The sequence below is a fragment of the Tympanuchus pallidicinctus genome, unplaced genomic scaffold (assembly GCF_026119805.1).
Source record: "Tympanuchus pallidicinctus isolate F22 unplaced genomic scaffold, pur_lepc_1.0 scaffold20, whole genome shotgun sequence".
Lineage (NCBI taxonomy): Eukaryota > Metazoa > Chordata > Aves > Galliformes > Phasianidae > Tympanuchus > Tympanuchus pallidicinctus.
Window position 1 is genome coordinate 7984522 of NW_026294722.1, and position 20947 is coordinate 8005468.

General features: G+C 40.3%; 1 protein-coding gene across 14 annotated transcripts in view; it reads left to right on the top strand.

Annotated features, from left to right (window-relative positions):
- The window catches only part of SULF2 (sulfatase 2), a 135615-nt gene extending 114988 nt beyond the window's left edge, over positions 1–20627 (top strand). For 13 of the 14 annotated variants that reach the window (XM_052684312.1, XM_052684306.1, XM_052684303.1 and 10 more), the window contains 11 exons: positions 5383–5584; positions 11330–11573; positions 13073–13169; positions 14390–14484; positions 15056–15115; positions 15518–15687; positions 16132–16274; positions 16490–16613; positions 17954–17984; positions 18275–18331; positions 18989–20627. In XM_052684312.1, coding sequence (XP_052540272.1) covers positions 5383–5584; positions 11330–11573; positions 13073–13169; positions 14390–14484; positions 15056–15115; positions 15518–15687; positions 16132–16274; positions 16490–16613; positions 17954–17984; positions 18275–18331; positions 18989–19019 — 1254 coding nt within the window. In that variant the 3' untranslated portion in view covers positions 19020–20627. The remainder of the gene's footprint in view (positions 1–5382; positions 5585–11329; positions 11574–13072; positions 13170–14389; positions 14485–15055; positions 15116–15517; positions 15688–16131; positions 16275–16489; positions 16614–17953; positions 17985–18274; positions 18332–18988) is intronic. The other variant, XM_052684315.1, reaches the window with a different exon arrangement.
- Positions 20628–20947: the final 320 nt, after the last annotated feature.

A 20947-nucleotide genomic window follows, 5' to 3' on the forward strand; every position in this document is an offset into this window, starting at 1 on the left:
TCTCTGACAAAGCGTGGAATAGCAGCAGTGCAAACTGTTGTGATCAATATGTGCCTTCCTACAGCAGTTCATAAAGTGGTGCCATAATTATCATTAGATTACCAGTTCTCTTTGCCCTGAGGTCTCCATAGCTTGAACTGAACTTTAGTCAAACTAGAAAACGAAGTCCGGTTTTATAAGGAATTTCTTTAAAATCCAGGAAGGTTTTTGACCTGTCTCTAGTTTCTCTCTTTTGTAGCTCGCAGGAATGTCCTGAGGTTACTAAAGAACTTTGGTTCTGTTGATAACAGTGAATCATATCAAGCCAGCTACAATGCTGATAGTTTTCATGGCTCGTTGGGTGGATCCTCAGAGTTCCTGAATTCCAGCATGAGTTGCACATGCTCAGCAACTTTCACCATCTGTTTCTTAATCTGTGATTACAACAAGAAATGACTTGCTGATAACTTCATACATTAAAAATTTTATCAACCCTCCAACTGATAACATTAGGAGGCAACTAGCTATGGAAATGAACATCATGATTTATTAAGGGATGTTATTCAAGGATTGTATTCCTTATCATGAAGTAACAAAACTGTTTTCCTCCTCTAGCTAGAAGTGGCCTATTATGATCTCCAGAGGCTATTTTACTTACGGATTTCTTTGCTTCATGTTGCTGTACAGGTCCAAGTGATTTGCATCTCTTGTTAACTGAGACTGTTAAAGCCCCTGTCATTGTATTATTGGATGGTGCAAGAAGCTTGCCAAAATCAATACTAACTTCTAATAAAAACAAACAAAGCCTTCAAATATCCTGGCCAGAGTAACAGTGTAGCTCAGTTCAAAAGGCAATGAGCTGGAGATGGGGAGAGGCTGATTTGGAGTTGCTGGGGGCTCAGTGTGGGACCTCAGACAAATCAGTTCCCCTTTCAGTGCTTGTTTGCTTGTTTGCTTTTTTTTCCCTCCACTGCTCATTGGATTTCTGTTTAGGCTGCACTCCTTAGACTCTTCACTACCTATCACAGCAGTGGGACTATTTGATACCACAGTCCAATTAATTATATAATTGTAATATTAAATTCAGCTGAATACCTGATTTTTCATTTATATGTTGTCCCAGCTGCCTCACTTCAACTACAGTTTGCAGCATAGAAAGTCCCCCAGACTTCCTGTTGATAAATTGTTCATTCATCTTGTAGTTTTTGGATTTCAGTGATATGTAGTGTTCAAGAACTGAAGTTGAGCTGAGAGCCCAAAGGTCCAAATCTCCAAATTGTGAGCTGGTGTAAAGAAATGATAACCAATTGGAATGAGAGCCAAGTAGTACTGAACTGGAATGTACAGGTTTGTGCAGAAAAAAGGTATCCTGGTACTCATAAATCAATTTAGGCTGGAAGTTAGAATATTTCTAGCTGTTAAGGCAGCTTGTTTTTACTTCAGCATCAAATGTGGCAACAAAAATGCGGTTCAGAAAACATCTGTGTAAACTGAAGATGTGTATTGCTGACGTGTTTTTGTAGGATTGCTGGCAGGGAGAGAGGACTTTGTTATCCTGTTGAAACCTTGAATTCTAGAGTCTGTGTGGGAGGGAGCCTTGCTGGCAGGTAACTGATCAGACAGTTTCACTTTTCGCTTCTCTGTGAAAGGGAATGGAATCTCTTCCTCTTAACAAAAAGAAGAACTGATGAGACACAGCATGATGATTTAGGCCTCAGCTGTGGATGCTGTATGTTTCTATGGGAATCTTTTCTTAGCAAGATTTGTGTGATTGGTCCTTTTCCCCAAAGAAAACAATGTCAGTTGAGAGAGATTCACTGAGGGAAACGAGTGAATGGTATGAAAAATCCAATGGGGAAAGGTCATGGCTATTTATTTCTGATTGGAGCCTCAGCTAATGACTTTGAATTAACATTTGTGATTGCTGTAGCAGTAAGGAGACTGTAATGCACACTAATGCAAAAACCATTTGATGATGACTGGGGCTGGGAAGGAAATAATGGATTTCTGACACACAGAAAAATGTAACGTGTCTTCTTCCACTAAGGGATCCTTTGTATGTTCAAGGTGAATAGTGTTAGCAGAGGGAAGCAGGATCTCTGCTCAAGCTGCAGCTGCTGTTAAGAGTCGTGTCTAGTAGGTGCTGAAGTCCTAATTTCCTCTTGTTGATGCATACAGCAGATAGTTTGTGCTGGAGGAGGGAATGTGTGTATGAGCTGTCTTCTCTTTGCTTTTGCACTGTGCCTTTGAACATGTCTTCTGTTCAGTAGTACTAATATTTCTGTTCTCTGATGTGCACACAAGTTGCAATCAGTAGCATGTATGTGAGAGTTTGGGTAGGATAGAGGATGGAGTAGAAATGTTAGAACAGGCCCAGCACAGTAGGTGGCAGAAAGAGCAAGCACAGCAGCTAACGTGGCGTGCCTGAAGATAGTGGGAAATCTCCAGCTAGAACAGATTCAATGATTAAACTAAAGGAATGTTTTGCACAATGTGAATTTGATGAATTTCAGTACATAAGTAGAAGCCACTTATTTGGTGGCTTGAGTAGCTGGTTCTGGAAGGCACTGGAGGAAAAAAGAAAGGTTCTTCCTTTGGATTTTTGATATTAGCTGGAATAAAGGTTGTGGGGGAGCTTGTATTTTCCACTGAGTTTTAGTTTGTGTTAACGCATGCTCCTTTTCAGGATCTAGCTTGTGTGAGATATTACATGCTGTAGAACTTGGAATGAGAACACGTCTTTCAATCTAATAAAGAAAAGACCTTTAAAGTTGGGGGTTGCCAACTAAGGGCGTTCTGTTTTCTTGTCTGGTTGAGTTAATCCACTGTTTATATGTAATTACATTTTACTGCTGGATGGTTATCATTTCACCTGTAGGCCAAAGTATCTCTGGCACTCCAGAGTTCCTCATATAGGAATTTAAGTATTTAAGTGATTACCTCTTAAAAAATATCTGCTGCCAGCTGACACGGGTTTCAGCATGATAGTGTGCTGTGCCCTAGAAACCAACGTTAAATGCCAGAATTCACAGTTTCATGTTTCTTGACTGTCAAGCAGAGATTTTCACAGTTCTCTTGCAACTACAGCTCCTTTCCCTAAGCTTCAAAGTATCTTGTGGAAATGGAGGTAAGTGATAGCCATGATGTTGCCTAGAGCATTTGTGTTTCTGCTTACAAGCAGACTGGGATAAGTTGTAAGACCTAGATATGTCTGCACACATGCCCATATCTGTTTTGTAAGAAAAAATAAGAGCTCTTTTTTTCTGTTTACTTGAATTTCCCAGCTGGGCTCAGTGTTTGCTTCCGAAGTCATTTTTGTAGTTGTGCACTGCAGTTGTTCAGCAGTGGGCCTGCTAATGCATCCAGCATGCCCTTCTGGTAAAGCCCTAAGATACTTTCACTGGGCGTACAGCTGCCTTGGAGAAATTCAAGCTTCACCACAAATAAAATGGATTCTTCCAGTTAACCTGAAGGGGAAACATAAGCATTGCTTTCTTGACAGGAGACTATAAATATTTTTGGGTTACACATCACAGCACTTATTTACTGTAGCTCCCATTGTGGCAGTTAACTTTCTCTCTGTTGAATCTTCGTTTTTGTGTATCAGACACCTCCAGCATAGAGCTCTGCTGAGCAGAAAATGCAGTTTGTTCGTGTATTTTCAAAAATAAGATTCAGATGATTTGTAATGGGGCACAGCAACAAACATTTTAATGTCTCATTTTACATTTTTTTTATTGGAAAGTTTATCATTATAGTAAAGTAACTTTTACTTCAACCTCAGTCTGTGCATCAGTCAGTGTCAGGCTTTTATAAAACAAATGTAAAAGATTCAGCAATTTATTCTTCAGATTTTAGTTCTACACTCCAGCTAGGTAAGTGTATCCTGCTTTACAGATAAAGACACTCATGCAAAGATGTCGGATTGAAAAGTTTGATCACCAGTGTCACATCAATTTCCTATGATTCCTTGTGCTGAAAGTTACGACAGGTTTGTCTGCATCACTGCAAGGCTTGGATCATACAGGAGTTTGGACATGATGTCTGCTGCTAAGAATTATAGCTCAGGGGACCTGACATCCAGTTTTTTAAGGAAATGAGTGGACATACCATAAGCCTCTTTTAAATGAGAATCTCTTTAGAATGTAGATAAATCCAGTGTAACTGGGCATTTCACTTCTGACTCCCATAAAGTTCTCTATAATGAAAGCACAGCGAAGATACTGTTTTCTTACTTAGCTGTCATGCAAACAATGCAGTGAATTTCAATGCAAAAAGGAAGGCTTTGTTCCCCAAGCCTGGGCACACCTCTCTGTGGGAAATGAAGTGACTGAATCTCCCTCATAGAGCTGTGGGCTGCTGTAAAATGTCATCTCTCTTGGGAGCTCTTGCTGTTTTTCATTCTGTTCTTTTATTTGGAAAAAATCTCAATATTCCAGTGAGTCCTGGAGGTCACAGCTTAGGATTTTATAATAGGAAAAAAAGAGAAACACTTCTCAGGGCTCTGCAGAAGGCTGTGGTGTTTCCAAAACTCTCTTTAACACAATAATAACTGCAATGTGATTTAAAAATAATAATAATAATAAATGAATATATATATATATATATGTATCTCAAATGCTAGCTGTGTAGCTAGTAGAATGTTGATGAATAAAGGTAAAACGCTTTGCCACATTAAAGGTGGCTAAATTCCCTTGCCCTTGGCACAGCTCTGACAGCAGCACAAAGGGATCTATAACCACTTTGCTTCAGGTTTTGAGTAACAAAAGGAATCAGATTAGATTAGAGATTAGATTTTCTCCAGTTTTCGTGGAAAAGGGAGGGGAATATCACTGTAGAGGCATCCAGTGCAGCTCACCATTGCTAATCAAGCCCAAGGGTGTTGAATGGGGAAAGATTAGTAATATAAATGCTGTAAGGAGGCTTACAGGAAAGGTTCTTTCTTTTGTAGAGTAGTAGGGGATGGATCTGAATTGTACACAGGTCTGGAGCTGGTGCTATTCTAATAGCTTGATAATGGTATAGATTCCTGCCAACCTGTCAAGCAAACTTGCAGATATGCAAGAATTCTTCTCAAACATATGGATAATATGACTTGGGCTTCCTTGTTAGAGAAGCATAATTGGAGAAATACGGCTTTTCAACTGACACCTCCCTGTGTTTAGCTGTAGCATCAGATTAGTTAAGAAATTCCCATTGCTCTGTCTCCAGGAAACAAAATCAGAGACACACAAAGTGTGTTCCAGAAAAGTTCTCTTTTTGGTTTTAAAATGTAAGATTACAAGAAGTCTGTTTTGCTAATAGGGGATGAGTCTTCCATATCGTGTAACTCTGACAGGTTGCTGGAACAATTAGACAATGCAGAGTTGAAACAATCTTTTAATAACCACATCTTCCTTCCAGAAATGGCAGTGTGTGGAAGATGCCAGTGGGAAGCTCAAATTGCACAAGTGCAAGGGAATGATGAACTTGGCTGGCAACAACAAAGGCACTTCCAATCTTTTGCCCAAGTACTACAGCAGGAATAGTGAAGACTGCAATTGTGAAGAGAATGAATACAAGCTGAGCCACACAGGACGGAGGAAGAAGCTCTTCTCCAAGAAGAGTAAGTGAACTCACTGTATTTTCTTTCTCTGCCTCACAAAACTATAAATGTTCACAAACACTCCCAGTTGTCCCGATTTTCATGGACGTTGATTTCTACAGATGTCATTGAAGACAAGCATATTTGCTGCGTATCTCAGTATGAAGCAGTGTGTTTTATATCAGACAATCAGATTTGAAAATGTCTCAGTCTATAGGAAGAGGAGTATGTTTCAAAACAGGGTGCTGTGTTTATTTCTTTCAGAAGCAGGAAATGCATTACACAACCTGAAGTGCTGAGGAGCTCATCCTTACGTAGGCCTTGAGAGCAGCAAGTACACCAATCCTCAATATGCTGCAGTGCTTGGGGCTGTTACTGCAGTAATTTATATTTAATAAGGATTTGTGTGCTTTGTTACAGAAGCTGCTTCTAACATCCCTTCCTTGTGCTGTCAGCAGAGCTGACTTTTAACCAGAGATCACATCCAAAGGAGATGTCTCTGATTCTGGTCTCCTTGGCACGGATCAGGCGCTGTCCATTCCACTGGCTCTGTTTTAAACCTTAGTCAGACTAACATCTATATTTGAAGTACCTAGTCTAATTATAGATTAAAGAGGCAAATGGCAGCACAGATTACCATTCACTTATAATGTTTCTTTCGTCTCACTCCACAAATACAGAGCCTTAATTATTTAGCAGATTAGTCTTTCTGTATAATGACATGGCACAAGCTTCAAACAGAGAGTTTAAATTGATTTTCTTCCATTATATTTGCCTAGCAAGCTGATTAGTACCTACTAAGCTAATTTTTAGTTGAAAAAAAATTATTGGTTCCAGGATGAAATTACTGAACAACACTTGCAGTTTAAACATGTGGCACAGCAGATAATCTTTAAATAACACCAGAACTTGCCGTTCAATTAACTTTTTTTTCCTAAGACACAGAAGAGGAAGTTCAGTCACAGGGAGTCAAATAACAGCAGATCGAAGATGCTTAAATGGGAAGAGGAAAACAATTTAAGTGAGGGCAACATCATGCTATCTGATAATACTTGACACTTATCTAAGTGCTTTTTATCTGCGTTGTGCTTACTAAACATGAACCAATTTTCGCAACGTCTTGGAGAGGTGGTTAAGTGTATAATTACCTTTAGTTCATGGATTAAGGAGATCGAGGCACAACTTCAGGGTTGCAAAGATAGCTTTAGTGGTGGGATCAGAACACTTGCTCAGTATGTTCTGCTTAGTGCTTTCACTGTCCCATTCATCTCACTTTTCTCATTGAACCATAAGGCACAAACTCCTGCCCACATCCAGGGTGTGCCGTACAACAGAAGAGGTTGGCATGGGCCTGTTGACACAGATTCTTGGGTTTGGTGTTGGCTGTTCTTTCACGTCTGCTTAATCTAACAAATGACACTGAAAACAAATGACCACAAAGCAATACAAGTTAACATACCAACATTTTTCTGTGCTTACTTAGAAAGCTGGCTCGCTGGATTGCAAATGACAACTTGAATACTGATGGTGTGCATTTGGATTTTTATGACCTGTTTCATGAGGCTTGGGATAAAGTGCAGTCTGTGCTGGGTTCTGAGGGCATCTTTGGAGTCTGCTGTTCTGAATTTGGTTAGTGCAAGGGGTTATACTGCAATATTACCTGAATGCCAGCAAGTGCTAACCATGAAACTGAACAGTAACTAAACAGAAAAAGGAAATCTCAGACAGGTTGTGCCCATGTCAGTGGTTTAGTTCATAGCAGTAGTGTAGTTTTGAAAGCATCCTATTGTGAACAGTAGAGGTGAATTTGTTATGTTCTAATCTACGTTGGCTGCAGAAAACTAAATTGGATGCCCTGCTTCTGGGTGCAACAAGACTGTTGCAAACTCGTAACAATACAAGGATTGTTTTTTGGAAAGATACAAACCAGCAATGCATGATGGATGTGTGGTCTGGAAGAATGGATTAAACTGCTGAGTGAGGGGCCAGAGCACCAAGCGTTCTGATAAAATGAATTTGCAGTGTATGCATGGCCTGTGCTCCTGTGCACCGTAATGTGCAGCAGGCATGGAGCACTCTGAATGGAGCACATTAATTGCAAAACAGGGCCATGCCATAGACATGCTGTTTGGGACAGTTACACAGCTCACCTACACAGCTTTGACGTGTTTTGCACAGCAGTGTTGTTCTCTTGGCTGTGTTATTATTTTTATAAAGTGATGAAATAAAGCTTTGTGACGGGAAGGAAGCTGAAAGTAACAGTGAGCTCTTAATAGACAACAAATAGCCAAATGTTTGTTTTTTCTTGCTGTAGATTTCGCCTCCTCCTCCTGTGATGAACAAGTCATCACATTAAAGGAGAGGAAGGATGATAGGCCACACAAATTTGTGCAGTGTGTACAAAGAAGCCAGTGCATTTTTATTCCTATTTTCATGTAATTTGTTTTGTTTTGAGGTAGTCTCAATACGACAGCAAAATGACTTTCTTTCTTACAAGTACCTGAACACCTGAACAGCCATTACTTTTAATGCATTTGAAACAATTTTTATGACAGTTTTGAGAAACTGAATGTAAGAAAGCTTTTGGAGGTTGTTTGGTTTAATTTTTGTCCCTCTTTGAGATATCCAAGAACACAGATTCCGAGTAAGATTTATAGAAACCCCTAGTTAATGATCAAGTGAAGCCACTGCTGTGCCTTTGTCCATGTTTCTGGACACTCGAGATATGCTCAGAGATTTGAGTCCAAATGCCTGATTTTACTTTGAACTTATCAAAGAAAAAAGTCTGTGCAGAATTTTGTGAAAATACGTAGACATAAGTGAGAATATAAAGCAGGAACCTGCGTGCCCAGTGCAGGACTTTTTCCTCATGGCCCATTGTTTCAATGCAGAGTTCTTGCAGAATTTTCACACCCTGCCTTATTCCACTGTCACTGTGCTGGTGACAATATTTTCATACACCAGATGCAAAACATCTACATAGAATAAATGGTAAAAGGGAAGCCCTGGAACTTTCTGTCTTCTGCTCACATTCCTGCTTAGCAGTTGTGTTCCTGCTTTGGAGAAGGTGCCTTTCGGGAGTTACAGTTGCTCACAGTTTTCTTAACCATCCCTCGTTTCCAAATGATGTCAGCATTAAATCATGAATTTGGCAGATGCAAAATAAGTAATAAGGCTCGAGTGGTGAGGTTGTGGGGAGAGTTAAATGCAATCCTGAAGGCTGATAATACAGCATAACCTCACTTCATTCAGTTGAACAATAAATTCAGACACTGCCGTTCATGTTTTCACCAGGTAGTGCTGAAACCTGAGATGTGACCAAGAATTAGCTGTAGAAAATCAAGGGTGCTTGAGTCCCTGGATTGTCTGGGGAAGTCTGGGCCAGAACAGAGCACGTCCCTTCAGGCTAGGATGAACACAGGTATGTTTGTCGAGTGACCCAGGAAGGCAGGGCAGGGTGAGCGTGGCACTGAGAGCAACTTAGTGAGACCAAACATCAATAATTTGAAAGAGGGTCATAGGCACATTGGGCCAAATATTTAACAGACTTAGATCTGCTTTCTTTGTGAGTTGTGTACACAGTTAAATGTAGGGTAAAGCATAACCCTGGGGGAAGATTAAGTGGTTAGAGGTTGGTAGCTCTGCCTGCAGGGGCACAGCACAGATGAATGTGGATCTTACTAAATATTTTAACTACTTACTCTGAAAATGATGGAGCTTGGTAGCAATGGCAGCATTGAGTCAGCGCTGCGGCTGTGGTGTGGTAACGAGGCAGCGAGCCTGTGAGGAGCTGTCTCACTGCAGAGCAATTTGTTCTTTGTGCAGCTGGGTCAGGACTGGCTGCAGGGCAGGAGGAAGCGGCTCCCAGTCCTTCAGGGGCATGTGCAGACAACAGCTCCCTGCAGCACCTGCTCAGGGCAACGTGCTGGATTGGTTTATTAGACTTGGAAGGAAGGTAAATTGTTGGTTGGAAGAGCTTAACAAGATGAAATGAGGGAACAATCAAAGAAATGGGAGTTTACGCTTTGAATGTAATTGTTAGGGTGTAGCTTTTTGGAACTTCCTCCTACTTCTGAAAAGATAGGAGTTACTTTCTTGTTTATTCAAGCATTTCCTGAATGGGTGCCTGGAATAGAGCTGATATTTTGGTTTTGGTGGTTATTTATTTATTTTTCCCTCCAGCTGTGACTCACCTCGCTCGCTGTCAGCTGTAAACTGTAACTACAGGTGGAAAATGTGCTGAACCGGGCAGTCCAGCTGGTGTTCTACTTCGTGTGTGTGGTACTAACAAGTGTTCAGAGCTGGATTGTAGTTACAGGTGGGAGGAGATGGTTTTTTCTCTTTCCATGTCTACAAAATGGCCATTGAGACCATGTGATCCATCTGGATTTCATGCAAGGCATCTTGAGCGAAGTTAATCTGTGTTGATGCCAAATATAAATATTGCTTTTGTCAGTTTTGGTTGTTCTACCTTCCATTCTTTTTTTGTCTGCTTGTTTTGCTGGGAAGTCTGTCCTTGAAACTGTCTCTTCCATGGAGTTTGGGATTACAGGAAATGCTGCTCTTCTCATTGGGCACATTGCTTGAGTTTTCCCCTTACCAGATTGCAGAAGAAAGAGTCAGTTCTGTTCTGCCGAGGTGTGCTGTGCTCCAGCTTTGTGTAAAGGGGAGGTGACCGGAGGAACCAATGCTTGCTTCCAGTAACATCTCAGATGATTCCAAACCATGAATACAGAGCACAGAGTCAGGCAGTGGGTAGGGAGAAGACAAGAGGCTCTGGTACCTTCCTGGGCTTTTTTCTGAAGGAGAGAGATGATTCTGCTTAATTTAATCTGATGAGTAATGAAATGAGTGGCGTGAGGGGTCACTTGCAACAAGCAGGAAACACAGCCAGATGTGGCCTGCATTGAAATACAGATGTGGATTAGACTCCATATATTCATGCCATTGCAGACCAAACAAATAGCAACTCTGGGACATTTGGGCCAGGACAGAGAGTTTTGGAAAGCAGTAAAAGGCAAAAAAAGATCAGGGGGAATCTCATACTGTGCAATGTCAATTCATAGCAAATGTTTCTTTTTGCTGCAAACGCAGAAGCAAAGCCTGAGGGAGTGCATAGCACAGGAGTGTGGTGTTTAGCATGGAAATTTGCTGTCTGGTCTGTACACGAGGAAAATAATTGCAAATAAAAGAATGAGATGCTGATAGAGGTAAACATTCAGATATTAATCCCTCCAATGAAAATCAAGAATCTTATCTTGAAGAAAGAGAATGGAATGGAGAAAAGGCTCAGGCTGACACAGGGAATTCTTCCTGCTGAAACGTGGGACAACAACCTGGGAAGTGCTGCAAGAATTCTGGCACTGAAGCATTTTGCAGTAGTTAACGGGAGGCTGACCTGAGACTCGCAGTCATGATGAGTTCTTAAGGTCTTACTGCCATCTAGCGACTTCTGGGGGGAAGAGCAGAGTTTCTTTGAACGAGCTCAGAAAGTGATGGTGAGATACATATTCTTTTCCCTCTGCCATCCTTGTGCATTATATCTGCCTCTCTCCTGCTTTAAGAAAACCCATCAATCCGTGCAAAAGGTGGTGAGGTGGCACCCAGAGGAAAGCTGCAACAAACAGCATTTGTCAGCAGGTTAATTCCAATGTCAAAATATAGGCAGATTTTTTTCCAAGAACCAAGAAGATCAAATTGTACCAGGCTGTTTCTTCCCCTCTTAATCTTCTTTCTTACTTCTCTCTTACTTCTTTCTCCATGCAGAATACAAACCAAGCTATGCCCGGAATCGCTCTACCCGCTCTGTATCCGTTGAGCTGAACGGGGCTGTTTTTAACTTGGGTTTAGAGGATGGATACCAACCTGTCTTACCAAGAAACATCACCAAGCGACACAAGATGCAGAGGGCTGCTCTTCGCGAGGAGGAAGACAAAGACATGGCTGAGTACAGTGGCACTGGAGGCATTGCAGAGTACGCAGCCCCAAACCTGATAAAAGTGACACACAGGTAAGCGCATGTGCTGTATTTCTATGTGCTTTTGCTCCTTCAGTGGTTGCTTTAAATAAGTGGATGTATTAACTTTTGATAAGCATACTGTGCCCCTTCGGGATACCTGGTCATAGTTTCCCATCGTTGGTTGCTTTGTATTTCAAATACAAAATCAGTCCTGAGGGTAGCAGCAGCTTCTCAGAGCTTCCTGTGCCCAGTGCTAGGAAAGGAAAATCTGTATTACTGATGAAGTTGGGTGAACCATGAGCCTTGGGAAATGGGATGCTGGATAGAGCCTATGGAATTATCTGGGTTTTAAAGACTCTCTAATAGCTAACAGTCTGTTTTTCAGTTTGCAGATCTAGGGGTTGATGATGCATCTCCAACTGTGCTTAGTTGAATTACCATTTCTGCTTCTGAATTATGAGAAAATCCATCAGTGACTACTGATTATGTGAATTAAATTCTGTGATGACTAACTTGCGTAAATCTGTGTGAGCAAGTTAGCTGTTGAAATCTGTGGTTTCCATTTGACTTCAGTTTACAAAGTTTTGAGAGACTTGTTGATATAAGGAAACGTAGCTGGGCTGACATCAGCAGAGTCCTCAGCTTTTTTGAATACGCAGGATTTATAAGACACTGTTTGTGTTTTTTCTTTTGGAACCTGTTGAGTCAATTCTTTGCTGCCTTGCTGGGTGAATCCCAAATCCATAAAAGGAGCTGGCAAGGAAATTCTATGTAATCCTGAGGGGTGCCCAGGAACACTTGCAGAAAAGAAGGCAGTGGGACAACATGTGTGAAGTGCTTTAAAGAAAATAAAGGAATATTGAATAAACCTGAGCTTCAACTTAAATAAGCAATCAGGGTGAAGGGCGTGGTATTTGTTATTCCCTAATAATCTAACCAAGTATTTTGCCTTTTTTTCCCCCTTAAATCTTAAAACCAGGACTGTACTAGAAATTACTGAAATGTAAGTCCTCAACATTGTCAGATGATATTTTGCCTTTGAAGTCAGGGAGGTTATTGGAAAAAGTTTATTCCTTTTGTAGAAAATCATTTTTTTTTCCTTTGCAGTATTACAGTAAGTCTTACAAAGAAGCACATTTTCCTTGTTCCTATCCCTGTACTGCTGAATTATGCATAGGGCAATTGCTCCTGAGTAATGCTTTCTGTACTTCCTAGTTAGTAGAGATGAGTTACGTTGACAGCCTAATGAATAAACAAGAATTCTGTGCAGCACAATTTACATTTAGAAATGAAGCAGTCAACAGGTTCTACTTGATAGGAATATTTTTGATTATTCTTTTTTCCTTCTCAAAAATTTCCATGGCAACTCCAACCCAAACTTCTTTCCTGCCTTGTGAGATATTCTCCTATTCTCTTGAATGAACATTATTTTGAATTCTGCATGTCATTTCCAATCTGACTTCTCATCTGTCCTGGAGCTGTGTAATTAAAACCAGCTGTCTGCACTGTGCATTTATCTGCTGTAGTAAACACTGTTTCTCCACGGCCAGGTGCTACATCCTGGAGAATGACACCGTTCAGTGTGACACTGATCTGTACAGGTCACTGCAAGCTTGGAAGGACCACAAACTTCACATCGACCACGAGGTCAGTGATGCTGTCGGTCACGCATTTTCAGTGTGTGATTTTTAGCCTGGTCTGTGGGCTGATAGGATCCTGCTGTGTGTGTGTCTGCCTGCCTCTGGGTGTCTTTGTCCCTCCCTGGAACCTTTTGAACTTAGTGGCTGATTTCCGAATAGAGATGCCATAGGTAATTAAGTTAACACAGGTGGGGCCTGCTGTAATCTCTTACCAAATCACATACATTCTCAGCAGTCCTACTTAAGAACTTGCTGGTCCCTTTCTGTGGTGCCTATTGACATATACTAAGGGAAATAAATTCTGAAAATCTGACTAGCTCTGCTAGAATTAGAAAAAGGCATCTCAGTATCACCATGATCTTCCAGTTCTTTTTTAGTTGTTTAGAAACTGTAAGCTAAGGGCCTGAGCATAGGTTAGAGTGCCAAAGAAGATGAGATCACTTTGGTCCCGTTGTGTTTCTGATTTAGGATCACAGGGCTGCATTCTTTGTCTGTTTTTCCTGACCTCTCTGTCATCTGTCTGTGCTTCTGCAGTCAGTTATGTACTCCCATCAGATTTATGGTCTCTGATGTCTGATGGTAGTTTTGCAGTGACTTCATTTCTCACACTGGAGGGCTTCTTTTTTCTGTTGTATGAGGAATTGAAGCAGAAGCCTGTAATACCTGCCTGCATGGAATCAGGCTGTGCTGTGTGAGAGCTGGGTGAACAAAAGCAGGAGTTTCACTTACTGAAGAATTAGGTGGTTAAAAATAAACCATGTGGGTGGTACAATTAAATTAACTGCTAGTGCATGTGCAGTGTGGCCAGCCATTGCCATTGCCAGTGCTGTGTGAAATGATGGAGACTTGATACTTTTCCAGACAGTCTGAAGAGGGGACCTACAGCACTCCCCATCCCCTGCTCAGGTTTGTAGCAGGCCGGGTAACCTTTCTCCTTTGCAAATGTCCTGATGACCTGAAGAGGGAAAATCACAGTGGATCACCTGTATCCTGAGGCTGTATGGCAGTCCCTTCTCCCTCCAGTGCCATGTTGTGCTTTCACCTTCTGTCTGCAGGTGAATTGTAACCAGAAAAGATTCCTCCTGGCTGCAGTTTGCTTTCAGAAATGTAGATAATCTGAAAATGGGAGGTGGGGAAACAGAAGCATTTGGTGGCATTGAGTTTGAAAGGATTAAAATAAAATTAACATGCTGTATTTTTATTTAACCTGTGTTTTCCATTTTTTAGATTGAAACTTTGCAAAATAAAATAAAAAACTTGAGGGAGGTAAGAGGACATCTGAAGAAGAAGAGACCCGAGGAGTGTGACTGTAATAAGATAAGGTATTTCTTGGGTACTTCTGAGTAGTTATCTGTACTGAGCAAGTGTAGCTGATCCATGCCTTCACAGGAGGGGTTAGAATCTGTTTTGCTAAGTTGCCTCCTGTACTGTTGCCTAATGCTCTCTGCAGCTGTCCCTGGTACAAGGCCCACCCTCTGCCAGCAGAAATTCAGTTGCTTTTGTGCCAAGTGATGATGATACAGAAGATCACATAAAATGCTTTTAAACCAATTAGGTGTGCAAGCAACTGAAGTTGCTTCTGTTAGATACTAGAGATCAGTATCTTAAGCTCTGCAGCCCATTTTCTGAAAACTTGCTTTCCACTTTCTGTGGACACATACTGCAATTCAGTAGTGGGCCACTAGGTGTCACAGTGCACAAATAACGTAAGGAAAAGAGACAAAATGCTTGATCCAGTCCAGCATGGCTGTCTTGCATTCACCACATATTCCTGTTAATAAATAGAAGGGAGAAGTGACACCATCTTAAATCTGCTTTGATTTAAAGTGAAAGTGTAGCATGAACAGGATCGGTTCTCCTGTTGTTTATCAACAATGTTTTTTTATTTTCCAGTTACCATTCAAAACACAAAAGCAAACTGAGGCACAAAGGATCTAATCTTCACCCTTTCAAGTAAGTGAAGGTTTTCTCCTTTGAAACAGGAAAAATGCGAGACAGTAACATTTGGTCTGTTCAACAAGCCAAAACTAAGCAGAAGTGATACTTCATTTATCCTATGCTAAGAAGAGTACAGGTATCTGGAAAAGGGAACCAAGCCCATGGTAGAATGTTTCTAAATGCACATCAGAGACTTCAGGCAAACCCGTTAAACCCCTTAGGCTACATTTTTTTCCCAGTATCGTGGAATTGCAAGGAATAATTTCCAGAGCCATTGGGAAGAGAAGCCATTCATTTAAGAAAAGAGCAGTTCTTTCTTTCCTTAAAGCAGCTCATTTTATTAGCTGCTTCATTTTTTTTTTTAGGTGTGTTCAAGTATAACAGAGTCAGCATGACCCTAATGTTTCATGTGTGCAGGAAAGCCCTACAGGAGAAAGACAGGCTGTGGCTGCTTCGAGAGCAAAGACGAAAGAAGAAACTGCGCAAACTGCTGAAGAGAATAAAAAACAACGACACGTGCAGCATGCCTGGCCTGACCTGCTTCACCCATGACAACCAGCACTGGCAAACCGCGCCCCTGTGGACACGTAAGGATACATCTGACTGGATGAGTTAGGAGTCTCACATCAGAGGCACACAGTTTTCCTCCTACTAAATGATCTGTTTCAGTGTTGGCAAGGGGGAAAAAACAGCAACCAGAAAACCCAGTAACTGTGTTTGAATACCTACAACTATTGCATGAATGAGACAGTACATACACAGTACAGTGTTGTTATCTCAGCAGCTGGAATGTATCCTAGCCAGTGAGGACAGGGGAAACAAATAGCCAGGCACTCAAATTAGCTGTATTCTGAAAGCTAGGTATGCATAGAACAAGAAGCTGATGGTGGGAGGCATTCTCTGCTTTAGAATTCAAGAATGACAGAGTAACTGCCTGTGAATAAAGCAGTGCCATAAACAAAAAAGTACTAAAATAAGCAGTGCTTAAAGCTGGCAACATGTAGCTTATGTCTTTGTGTTTTCATTTGCAGTGGGTCCTTTCTGTGCTTGTACCAGTGCCAACAACAACACATACTGGTGTTTGAGGACAATCAACGAGACCCACAACTTCCTCTTCTGTGAATTTGCTACTGGATTCTTGGAGTATTTTGATCTCAATACTGACCCGTATCAGGTACCTCATCACAGTATGGCTCTGGAAATGTATGAGTGTTCTTCACTGATGATGTGCTGAAATAGAACAGTATTGGTGCAAGATACTACGCATCAACTCATGTAATATGATCTAGCTTCTTTCCTGCTGGAAACAAATGACATATGTTCCATATATGCAGGCTACTGAACTACAAAGCAGTACCTGTTCTCTAACAAGAACCCCATGTATTGCAGCTCATCAATGCAGTGAATACACTAGATAGGAATGTTCTCAATCAACTGCACGTCCAGCTTATGGAACTAAGAAGCTGCAGAGGGTACAAACAGTGCAACCCAAGAACTAGGAACATAGATCTGGGTAAGTGCTTCTCCTGTTATGCTCAGAGATCAGCCAAATAAATGAATCTCTTGCTTAACTGCATGAAATTTTCATAAATCGGAAGGATTTTAGAATGTATTTATGCTACTCATGTTTTGTTAAACATGACTGCATGAACACATTTTTGTATGGTTTGTTCAATTTGTGTTATGTATCAGGTCCAGAAACTCAAAAGGTGTACTTGAATACTGAACTATGCAGCTGCTGAAATGCAGGGAGAAGAGAGGAGGAAAGAACAAAACTGATGACATGAGTGAAAGAATACCTAATAGCTGCTTCAAGTTTGCAGGCTCATGGGATAACCAAAGTTGGAAGGGATTTCTGGAGTTCAGCTCGTCCAACCTTGTGTTGGCTGCAGGGTCAGCTCTGAGGTCAGACCGTGTTAAGTTGTGGCTTTATGCATTTGGATCTTGAAAACCTCCAAGGACAGAGACTGCACAATCTGGGCAATCAGTCCAGCAGCTGAGTTTCAGCATTCCATGTGGAGATAAAATTTTTATAAATATTTATTTTAGAGACAATACAGTCCAGGCAGCCTTGTTAAAAAGTGGCTTAGCTTTAACCTCAGAATGAAGAAGAATACCTAAGCTGGTCAGATTTCCCCTGTGTTAGTGCAGGGTTTAAAATAACAGCAGATCTAGGAAGAGAGGCACCGAGGAATGCATTATGCTCCCAAAAGATGTGCTCTTCTAACTATGCCTTTATATTTCACAAAGAAGGAAATGAGTATTCTTTTTCTAGTCTCATCATTTCTTATTCCTGAAATCTTTCCTGGGTCTACAAAGAAATCATCTGGCTTATACTCTGTTGTTGTTGTTATTTTTTAAGTTTGGCAGCAAGATGAAAAGTGCAGGTAATAGCATTCTGTTTTTTAAACTGTGTATCTTGTCTACCTCTTAGTGCAATTAAGATGACTTAAGAAATGCAATTAAAAATAAATAAATGTGCAGCCATTAGAGCTTAAACTCCAAAGAACTCCAAAGTCACTCCAAAGAACAGCATTGTCAGCCTAAGTAAGTCCACAGAAATCCAGTGTTATTTCAGGTCTTATTTAGTACACGTATCAGCTAGGGCTGCAAGTTTGAAATAACAGGTTTTAGCATTTAAATAACCACTGCATTACATTTACAGAAAAGTTTCAAATTTACCTATCATCTCAATTTACAACCTATTTTTCTTAGAATAAGGGATTAAATATTAAAAATAAGAGTACTAATGAACATGTTAATATTCTTATGTTCTTCTTTAAATTGAGCTTTAACCTATATCTTATCTGTTGCAGGCTATAGTTAATAACGTGTTAATTTATTTTCATCTAGGACTTAAAGATGGAAGCTACGAGCAGTACAGGTACAGATTTTAAGATACATACAGTTAAATGATTGTTCCTACATCCCACCTTCATGCTAAAGAGTCAGGAATCCAGGATTGGGAACCATCTAAAATTGCATTTGCAGTTTTTCTATCAGTTAGCTTAAAACACTGAAGCTACTTCTGTTGGAGTGTTACAGCATGTTCTTCTAATATTTGCAGCCAAAATTCATGCTAAACTCTTCTCTTTCCTCATCTTTCTGACTGTAGTGCTGGTGGTTTTCTTGGTGATGGTTAACTTTTTTCTCCTTTTACTGCTTGAAAATTAGGCAGTTTCAGCGTCGAAAGTGGCCAGATGTGAAGAGACCATCATCTTCTAAGTCACTGTGAGTTGGGAGCAGTTCATGAGAAGCATGAGCTTTTACTTACCTTTTCTTCCTTTACTTCTTTTTGCCTGCAGCACCTTTTTAACACCACCTATTCTCAGGGAATGCTAAGTTGCAAGCCCTCTAAATTATACAAGTATTATGCTGACTACAGCTGTACAAAACCTGTTAGTGCATGTTTTATGGAATCTAGGAGCATTAAGGGTAAGGCAATTTCAAATTTGAGCACTTCTACAAGAATTAACAGATCCTTATGTTGGTTTTGTCTAACCTTAAACATGCAGCAGCTTCCTCGTGTTCTGTCATGCTGTCCAGAAATAAGAGGACTGATCCAACTCAGAAGTTGTGAGCAAAGCAAGCAAATTAGAGCAGACAGCAATCCTACTCGTACAAAAAAAAATCTGGAAATTTGGGGCTATTCTGACATTGACATTGTATTAAAATCCAGGATTGCTTGTTGCCTGTTTTTTTTTGAAACCTGAAGGTTAGTTCAGTACAGTACTATTAGTTCTCAACTTGCCACACCTGAAAGATAAGAATTTAAAGAAAAAAAAAAAGTTTAAAGGTTTCTGCCCTGTGTGGAACCATTGAAAACATATTCCAAGTACTTCTTCTCTGAAACATTATACACTAAATCATGTTTGTTTTATTTTAAAGAGGACAACTGTGGGAAGGATGGGAGGGCTAACTGCTTCAACTGCTGGACCTCAGCAAGGATATGAACTGGCCAGAACTTGAATTCGTGTACAGACTAAGCAAAAATGTGTATGATTTCAGAAGAATTTTAATGTTAGCCTGGAGGACTGGATGAACTTGGAGGCCAAAACAGTGTTTGCACTGGTGAGCGAATTAAATAGATGAAGTGAAATTACAGGAACCTGCTGCCAGGAATACAGGTCTCTTTCAGATCCACTCTTGTACCTGCTTTTTGCTTTGGATTATACCTCACCTGCTGCACAAGGCTTTTTTACTTCAAGAAGACACCACTAACTCTGTTCCAGGAATTGACAGAAGAGGAAATACAGCTGCATCCCAAAGAGGATTGCCATCCCAGTGGGCAAAGTGTCCTCAAAGACAGTGGTAGTAAACTGTGTTTCAGTGCAACTATGCCTTTGGATGTAAGGAGACAAATTTCAATGCCAAGTACGTCATGGACACTTCTGCTTCCAACAGGGGTAAAGTTAACAGTGGAAAGAAAGAGATTCAGGAATTCAAGTGAGCACCACTGAGAATTCTCAATACCGTGATCTCTCAAATTTCCTCCTCTGAGGATATGTTTTAGTTCCATGTCTACTTGTCCATCCTATTGACACCTCTAGGAAAATTAGAGAAAATCTCGACTAACAGGATGTCATATTTTTGGAGGGGTTATGTAAATATCCATCAGCATACTGTTTAAAGATAATTTCCTTCAGGTTGTGAAGAATTTTGTTAATAAAAGTGTGGAATGCCCACATACCATTTCTCAAAATGTTACTTAATGTTGCATAGCACATTTCAGAATTCATCCGGTTTTAGAAGTACAGAAGTTTCAGTAAATGTACATCCTACATTTTAATGACATCAAATTTGTATCAAGTTTTTTCGTGGGTAGTATTATATTGTGTGTTCAAGACCAAAACAATTTGTTTGAGAAAGGACCATTTGCTTCGTAGTGCAATTCTTAGACTTATTTTTTAAAAAAGGCTTCTCTGAGAAGTTCAAAATCACGACCAATAACTTATGACCTAGTTGTAGTTCAGTCTACAGTAGATGTTCTCAATGAAAGTTATTGCTTAAAAGCTTATAAAAGAAAAACATCCAACATTTTACTAAGGAAGCACAGTGTACAGAGTCTATTTGAGTATCTTAGTAATGATGCTGTTAAATACACCGTAGTACATGCAGCACTAGCAGTGCAACTTCTATCATTTTTTCCACATTAGTCTGCTAACTAACTGCTCCAGAGGCACATGCAATGGCAAGCTCGTGATAACAACCAACTGTGGCCTTGACTCTTAACAAAGAGAGGTATATTTCTGCAAAACACAAACTTGCACTTCTGGCAACAGTGTGGAGATACATCAAAGAAATGACTTTTGATACTCTGCATAGTAGGTCATTCAAGAGGAATTCCCTTATTTCACAGGGGATGCAGATCTGGCACCACACCCCTGTTCTTGAAAATATGCTTGAACCAACATGGGCCTATGTAGTAAAACTTGCTTGTATGTACTATACAGTAAAAATAGGTTTGATTTTGTATATGCATCACACATGAATGAGTCAAATACACTTCCAAATTTTTCTTGCAAAATATGACTGTCTGTCTTAATCTGGCATAATTGTGTCTGTAACATGCTAGAGATTTTTTGGATTATGAGGAAAAAAAGGAAAGTCTGGTATGTGATGAGAGCCTGGATCAATACAAGCAAGTAAAAAATAATGACTTTAAACTTACCAATAGAAAAACGTTTTTGCTGCTTTCAAGGGAAAAGCATTAGCTGGCTCCCCTTACCTGTCTGTATGCATAAAGAATACTAAGTTAGATGAAAAAAATTTCCCCTTACCTTTCTTTGCATTCAGCCTGTAATATTTGACAAGAGGATGAATCCTGCACGGCCAGAATTACTGCTC